An 8,518-nucleotide genomic window follows, 5' to 3' on the forward strand; every position below is an offset into this window, starting at 1 on the left:
ATCAGCCCAGGGGAGCTAAGATGTAGTCACAGACACATTGTCAATAGCTTGGCAGGGCCGGGGTGGGGGGAGGGCATATAGATGAGAGAAGAAAGGCAAAAAGGAGGGCATTCATGCACTGGCTTATCTTCTAGACTTTTTTCCATCAGCTATGCTTGTGACTATAATCATTTGAAACATTTTATCCCTTGTTTCCACAGACAGCTTCCCAGAAGAGAATGGCTCTGGTAAACAGCTCCTCAGTGACTGAGTTCATCCTCGTGGGGTTATCAGAACGATCAGAGCTTCAGCTCCCCCTCTTCCTCCTGTTCTTAGGGATCTATGTGTCCACGGTGGTGGGCAACTTGGGCTTGATCACCTTAATTGTGCTGAATTCTAGCCTTCATACTCCAATGTACTTTTTCCTCTTCAACTTGTCTTTTATAGATTTCTGTTATTCTTGTGTGTTTACCCCCAAAATGCTAATTGATTTCATAACAGAAAATATCATTTCTTATGTGGGATGCATGACACAACTATTTTTCTTCTGTTTCTTTGTCAGTTCTGAGTGCTACATGTTGGTATCAATGGCTTATGATCGCTTTGTGGCTATTTGCCATCCTCTGCTGTACACTGTCGCCATGTCCCCTCAGGTCTGTTCGCTGATGATGCTTGGTTCGTACATGATAGGGTTTGCTGGGGCCATGGCCCACACCGGAAGCATGCTGAGACTGAGCTTCTGTGATTCCAACATCGTCCACCACTATCTGTGTGAAGTTCTCCCCCTCTTGCAGCTCTCCTGCACCAGCACTCACATCAATGAGCTGGTGTTTTTTATTGTTGTTGGAGGGGTCATCACAATATCCAGTATCAGTATCTTCATCTCATATGCTCTGATTCTCTCCAGTATCCTCCGTATTCCTTCCGCTGAGGGCAGGTCCAAAGCCTTCAGCACATGTGGCTCCCATGTAGTCGCTGTGGCTCTGTTCTTTGGGTCAGGGGCATTCACCTATTTAACAACCTCCTTTCCTGGATCAAAGGACCAGGGTAAATTTGCCTCAGTCTTCTACACCAATGTGGTTCCCATGCTTAACCCTTTGATCTACAGTCTGAGGAATAAGGATGTTAAACTTGCTCTGAGAAAAACCCTGAAGACAGTTCTCTTCTGAAATGGTTCTGTTCGCATCAGTCACTTATTGGTAAGCATCATGCTCAAGAATATTTTATCTACATGTGGAGGACTCTTAGTCTTTCTTTTTTAAGTGAGGTCTTCTCTCTACTTAAAAAAATTGCAAATATCTTACTTGTACTCTTTTTGTTTATACTATTTCAACTGGTTCACGGCATGCAAGTTAGCATCTATTAGGTGCCTATTGTTTATTGGACTCTATATTAGGTCCAAGAGATGAGTAAGATGAGACTGTATGCCTTCCATCCTTTTCTTGGTAGGCTAAATGGGTTTGTTCAAGCAACTTTTCTGGCTGGGAGATGGGGAAGGTGGTTGTATAAAAATCCTGGAGAATGAATTTATTTTTCTTCAGTTATGAGAACAGGCTTACCAAAGATGAAAGGTAGCTATAACTTGGGTGATAAGTAAGATAGCCTTCCAACTCCTAGAAAGGTTTGCTTGGCTAGGAGAAATGTAAATCATCTCTTTCATATACATCCACATCCGTATAAGAGAAAGCCTCATCTAAGAGCTGTTTATATGGCCTGAAATGTAAGATAAATCAAACCTAAATCTTTCTTTTCAAAGTTTCAAAACTCTTAGGCCATGGATTAGTAACCATGGGGTAGGTGGTTTATAACTGGGCCAAATCCTTGGGCTCTGGGGTCTAAGTCTGAAAGCAAAATAATAAGAGAGAAATTCCATGGATTTACAACATGTTAACTGCTAACCTCTACCCTGCCCTGGAGGTACTGTGAATATTATAGACATTTAGGACAATTCTTTTATTCTTTACAGTAGATTCAGATTTTATTGCCTCTGAGACTTTGTGTGTGTGTGTGTGTGTGTGTATGTGTGTTACAGTTAATTACTAGAGAATCAGGAAGAAAGAGGAGTCACATTACATTTTCCACTTGCAGGAAGACTTGAAAGGGACCCCAGTTTTGAGTGCCAAAGAGTGCTCTGTACTACTCTGTTGAAGACTCCCCTATTCTACAATGGATAGCTCAGGCTGTGAGGAGTACAACCTCATAAAGTTCCTTGTGTGCTGGAATGAAGCTGAACTTAGGGTCAAACTAACCCACATGGGAGGCTGGAGGACTGAGACTTGTGGAAGGGTCAGAAGAATGGGATCCTCTCTGTGTAGTCTGGAACTTGGGGTGTCCATGAGGAGACTATCTGCAAAGAGCACTTAGTACTTTTGGAAGTGGGGAGTGTCACATAAAGTACTCAGTCTATATATTTTACTTTGCTCATAATTTTCCAACTCATCCATAAAACTGGATAGTTGCACAGTGTATAGCAGCATGAGAAATGAGTAAACAAAGAGAAATAAGACCTTCTTCACATTTAACTCTCTGCTGACATCTGCTCCAGTGGCAGCATCATACTAAGAGGAAAGGTAGTTCAAGTGTTCCAGGTCATGGCCAGAAGCAAGGCTCTGAGATGGAGCCAAGAACAGCAAAGAGAAGCATCTTCAGCATGAAACTAAGGAAGGGATGTGAAATAAAACATTTTCTCCATGTCTGGGCACTGTTTAAGGTGCTTTACACATATTGTGCACATGGAGATAACCAGATGGTCAATACCAAAATCAGATTGATTATATTCTCTGCAGCCAAAGATGGAGAAGTTCCATACAGTCAGCAAGAACAAGACTGGGAGCTGACTGCAGCTCACATCATGAACTCCTTACTGCAATTATCAGACTTAAATTGAAGAAAGTAGGGAAAACCACAAGACCATTTAGGTATGACCTAAATCAAATCCCTTACCATTATACACTGGAAGAGACAAATAGATTCAAGGGATTAGATATGATAGACAGAGTGCCTGAAGAACTATGGATGGAGATTTATGACGTTGTACAGGAGGCAGTGATCAAGACCATCCCCAAGAAAAGAAATGCAAAAAGACAAAATGGTTGTTTGAGGAAGCCTTACAAATAGCTGAGAGAAGAAGAGAAGCTAAAGGCAAAGGAGAAAAGGATAGATATACCCATTTGAATGCAGAGTTCCAAAGAATAGCAAGGAGAGATAAGAAAGCCTTCCTCAGCGATCAATGCAAAGAAATAGAGGAAAACAATAGAGTGGGAAAGACTAGAGATCTCTTTAAGAGAATTAGAGATACCAAGGGAACATTTCATGCAAAGATGGACACAACAAAGGACAAAATGGAATGGACCTAACAGAAGCAGAAGATATTAAGAAAAGGTGGCAAGAATACACAGAACTATACAAAAAAGATCTTCATGTCCCAGATAACCACAATGGTGTGATCACTCACCTAGGGCCAGACATCCTGGAATGTGAAGTCAAGCGGGCCTTAGGAAGCATCACTATGAACAAAGCTAGTGGAGGTGATGGAATTCCAGTTGAGCTATTTCAAATCCTAAAAGATGATGCTGTGAAAGTGCTGCACTCAATATGTCAGCAAATTTGGAAAACTTAGCAGTGGCTGCAGGACTAGAAAAGGTCAGTCTTCATTCCAGTTCTAAAGAAAGGAAATGCCAAATAATGTTCAAACTACCACACAATTGCACTCATTTCACACGCTAGCAAAGTAATGCTCAAAATTTTCCAAGCCAGACTTCAATAGTATGTGAACTGTGAACTTCCAGATGTTCAAGCTAGATTTAGAAAAGGGAGAGGAACAAGAGATCAAATTGCCAATATCTGTTGGATCATCGAAAAAGCAGGAGAGTCCCAGAAAAATATCTACTTCTGCTTTACTGACTATGCCAAAGCTTTTGACTGTGTGGATCACAACAAACTGGAAAATTCTTCAAGAGATGGGCATACCAGACCACCTGACCTGCCTCCTGAGAAATCTGTATGCAGTCAAGAAGCAATAGTTAGAACTGGACATGGAACAACAGGCTGGTTCCAAATTGGGAAAGGAGTACATCAAGGCTGTATATTGTCATGCTGCTTATTTAAATTCTGTGCAGAGTACATCATGCGAAATGCTGGGTTGGAGGAAGCACAAGCTGGAATCGAGATTGCAGGAAGAAATATCAATAACATCAGATAGGCAGATGACACCACCCTTATGACAGAAAGTGCAGAAGAACTAAAGAGCCTCTTGATGAAAGTGAAAGAGGAGAGTGAAAAAGTTGGCTTAAAATTCAACATTCAGAAAACGAAGATCATGGCATCCAGTCCCATCACTTCACGGCAAGTAGATGGGGAAACAGTGGAAACAGTGACCGAGTTTATTTTTCTGGGCTCCAAAATCACTGCAGATAGTGACTGCAGCCATGAAATTAAAAGACGCTTGCTCCTTGGAAGAAAAGCTATGACAAACCTAGATAGCTTTAAGAAGCAGAGACGTTACTTTGCCAACAAAGGTCCATCTAGTCAAAGCTATGGTTTTTCTAGTAGTCATGTATGGATGTGAGAGTTGGACCATAAAGAAAGCTTAGTGCCAAAGAATTGATGCTTTTGAACTGTGGTGTTGGAGAAGACTCTTGAGAGTCCCCTGGACTGCAAGAAGATCCAACTAGTCCATCCTAAAGGAAATCAGTCTTGAATATTCATTGGAAGGACTGATGCTGAAGCTGAAACTCCAATACTTTGGCCACCTGATGCAAAGAACTGACTTATTTGTAAAGACCCTGATGCTGGGAAACATTGAAGGCAGGGGGATAAGGGGACAACAGAGGATGAGATAGTTGGATGGCATCACTGACTCAGTGGACATGAGTTTGAGCAAGCTCTGGCAGTTGGCCATGGACAGTTAAGCCTGGTGTGCTGCAGTCCATGGTGTCACAAAGACTCAGACATTACTGAGCAACTGAACTGAACTGAACTAGTTGCTCAGTCACGTCCAACTCTTTGAGACCCCATGGACTGTAGGCCACCAGGATCCTGTGTCCATGGGGATTCTCCAGGACAAGAATACTGGAGTGGATTGCCATGCCCTCCTCCAGTGGATCTTCCTAACCCAGGGATCGAACACATGTCTCCTGCATTGCTGGCAGATTCTCTAGCATTGCAGGCAGATTCTTTACCATCTGAACCACCAGGAAAGCCCTCACACATATTACTACTGGAGAAACCACAGCTTTGACTATACAGACATTTGTTGGCAAAGCGATGTCTCTTTAATATGCTGTCTAGATTTGTCATAGCTTTCCTCCCAAGGAGCAAAAGTCTTTTAATTTCATGGCTGCAGTCACCATTTCAGTTATTTTGGAGCCCAAGAAAATAAAGTCTGTCACTGGTTCCAATTTTTCCTCTTCTATTTGCCATGGAGTGATGGGATCAGATGCCAGATCTTAATTTTTTGAATGCTGAGTTTCAAGCCAGCTTTTTCATTCTCTTCTTTCACCCTTATCAAGAGTTTTAGTTCCTGTTTACTTTCTACCAATAGGATGGTATCATCTGCATATCTGAGATTGTTGATATTTCTCCAGGCAATCTTGATTCCAGCTTGAGCTTCATCCAGCCCAGCATTTCATGTGATGTACTCTGCATATATGTTAAATAAGAAGGATGACAATGTACAGCCTTGATGTACTCCTTTTCCAATTTTGAGCCAGTTCCATGTTTGGTTCTAACCATTGCTTCTTGTTCTGCATACAGGTTTCTAAGGAGACAGGTAAGGTGGTCTGGTACTCCCATCTTTTTAAGGGTTTTCCATAGTTTGTCATAATTCACACAGTCAAAGGCTTTAACAGAGTCAAGGAAGCAGAAAAAGATGTTTTTCTGGAACTCCTTTCTCTATGATCCAACAAATATTGGCAATTTGATCTCTGCTTCCTCTGCCTTTTCTCAACCCAATTTTTACATCTGGAAGTTCTTGGTTCATGTACTACTCAAGCCTACCTTGTAGGATTTTGAGCATAACTTTGCTATCATGTGAAATGAGCGCTGTTGTACAGTAGTTTGAACATTCTTTGATATTGCTATTCTTTGGACTGTGAGGAGATCAAGACAGTCAGTCCTGACAGAAATCAACTCTAAATATTCATTGGAAGGATGATCGCTGAAGCTCCAATTCTTTGGCCAACTGATTTGAAGAGCTGACTCATTGGAAAATATCCTGATGCTAGGAGAGATTGAAGGCAAAAGGAGAAGGTGGTGGCAGAGGATAAGATGGTTATATATCATCACCGAATCAATGGATATGTATTTGAACAAACTGTGGGAGATAGTGGAGGAAAGAGAAGGCTGGTGCACTTTAGTCCATGGGGTGGTAAAGAGTTGAACACGACTTAGTGACTGAACAACAACATGTATTAACTCACTGAAATTGTGTTAATGCTCAGGACTGACTTTTTTTTTTAAATTTTGTAATAAGATTTTATTTTTTTGTTTTTGAGATTATACAATTATTTTATTTATTTTTTAAAATTTATTTTATTTATTTATTTTTTTAAATGATATTATACTTGTTTTAATGCCATTCTCCCAAATCATCCCCCACCTCCCTCTCCCACAGAGTTCAAAAGACTGTTCTATACACCTGTGTCTCTTTTGCTGTCTCACATACAGGGTTGTCATTACCATCTTTCTAAATTCTATATATATGCGTTAGTATACTGTATTGGTGTTTTTCTTTCTGGCTTACTTCACTCTGTATAATAGGCTCCAGTTTCATCCACCTCATTAGAACTGATTCAAATGCATTCTTTTTAATAGCTGAGTAATACTCCATTGTGTATATGTACCACAGCTTTCTTATCCATTCATCTGCTGATGGACATCTAGGTTGCTTCCATGTCCTGGCTATTATAAACAGTGCTGTGATGAGCATTGGGGTACACGTGTCTCTTTCAATTCTGGTTTCCTTGGTGTGTATACCCAGCAGTGGGATTGCTGGGTCATATGGCAGTTCTATTTCCAGTTTTTTAAGGAATCTCCACACAGTTCTCCATAGTGGCTATACTAGTTTGCATTCCCACCAAAGTTATTTTAGTCAGTCTTCTGGACTTAGCTGAGGACTGTCTACATCTAGGCATGTGGAGACCTGGGGATATATTAGTAAGAGTCAAGAATAAGGAAGGATAAGAATAAATAAAATTTGATATGCATTAAGGAAAGAATTACCATTGGTATAAATGAGTGGAAATAAGGAATGTATCAGAACCATAAGGATGTGAGTGGAAAGGGATATTTAGGAGATAAGTTCATTAAAGCCTAAGAATAATTTTCTTTACATGCATCCCATATTTGCACTGAGGTGACTGGAGGTGAAGGTATAAGTACTTAATGAGACACTGGCTTGGATTCCTTTGTCACTGAAGATCTGAAATGACAAAAAACTCAGAGGCACTCTTCCTGGTTTCTGTAACAGCCAGTACAAGCCATTTATTGCTCCCCCAGAAAAGACAACATTTTATAAATTATGAAGGTCTTCACCTCTGTCACAAACTAAGGATAGGTCAGCTTTATTTTTTTTTAATTTTGTTTTATTTTTAAACTTTACAAAATTGTATTAGTTTTGCCAAATATCATCTTGCATAGCCTTTTAGGCTGGTGATGAGGAACTGTTGGTTCTTAAATGGTCAACAAATAGGAATAAGCTTGGGGACTTGCACTTAACAGTAAGTGAAAAATATGATTTGATGCTCTGATAGGTGTCCTAAAGGATGTCCCTCTGCCACAATACCAAAATTCTGTCACCTCATGACATCATGACAATTTGACTTTCAGCAAGTAAAACTTTCTCTTTAGGAAACATTGTTAAAGTCAGGATTCCTCTGGGTTCACTCTTTGGTCTACTCTTTTGAGTTCTTCCTTGGACATCTCTCCAGCTCCCATGGTTCCAACAATCACATGCTTGATCTTAAATCCATAACTCTGGTTTAGATCTATGTTTATAAGCTATAATTAATTGTAGTTGGCAATATAAAAGTATTGTCAGATACCAAACAGAATTAGGTAACAGTTAGATAGTGACAGTTTTGGAGAACAGAGAAGAATAAACTGTTCTTGATATCTACACATTCTCCTACATTCTAAATAAGTAGGAAAATACAGAGATGAGTGACAGACGCCAAGTCCAGGAAGAACTTTCAGGTGGAGATTGGGAATGAAAGGCACTGCTCGACTCTGTGGGGCAGTGATGACAGGATAGTGCTAAGCCCCAGCCCATGTATTAGATAAACATCACCCTCTCTCCCCTCATATGTCCATAAATGAAATCCACCATTTACTAACTGCTTCAGCTACTGATAACATAAGTCCGACTGCAGTGGTTTATGCATATGAGGGTTTATTTTTCTCTAAAATAAAAGGCATCTTGAGGTAGGCAGTCCAGGGCAGATATGGTGGAGTGAGTCCTCAAGGACTTAGTTTCTCTTTCTTCTCTTCTCAGTAGTGACTTCATTCTAGTGGATGCATCATGGTTTCCACATGGCTGCTA

The 8,518-nt window shown here is 40.4% G+C and overlaps 1 protein-coding gene across 1 annotated transcript; it reads left to right on the forward strand.

Moving 5' to 3' along the window:
• Window positions 1-212: 212 nt before the first annotated feature.
• Window positions 213-1,148, forward strand: LOC129653714 (olfactory receptor 8B4-like). The gene has a single exon (XM_055583425.1). It carries the CDS (start codon window positions 219-221, stop codon window positions 1,146-1,148), a length of 930 nt encoding a protein of 309 aa, XP_055439400.1. The 5' UTR covers window positions 213-218.
• The last annotated feature ends 7,370 nt before the right edge of the window (window positions 1,149-8,518 follow it).

This window comes from Bubalus kerabau, chromosome 5, assembly GCF_029407905.1.
Source record: "Bubalus kerabau isolate K-KA32 ecotype Philippines breed swamp buffalo chromosome 5, PCC_UOA_SB_1v2, whole genome shotgun sequence".
NCBI lineage: Eukaryota > Metazoa > Chordata > Mammalia > Artiodactyla > Bovidae > Bubalus > Bubalus kerabau.

Bases quoted from the DNA above. Each gene is read 5' to 3' on its own strand.
- LOC129653714 (XM_055583425.1), top strand. From the start codon at position 219: ATGGCTCTGGTAAACAGCTCCTCAGTGACTGAGTTCATCCTCGTGGGG.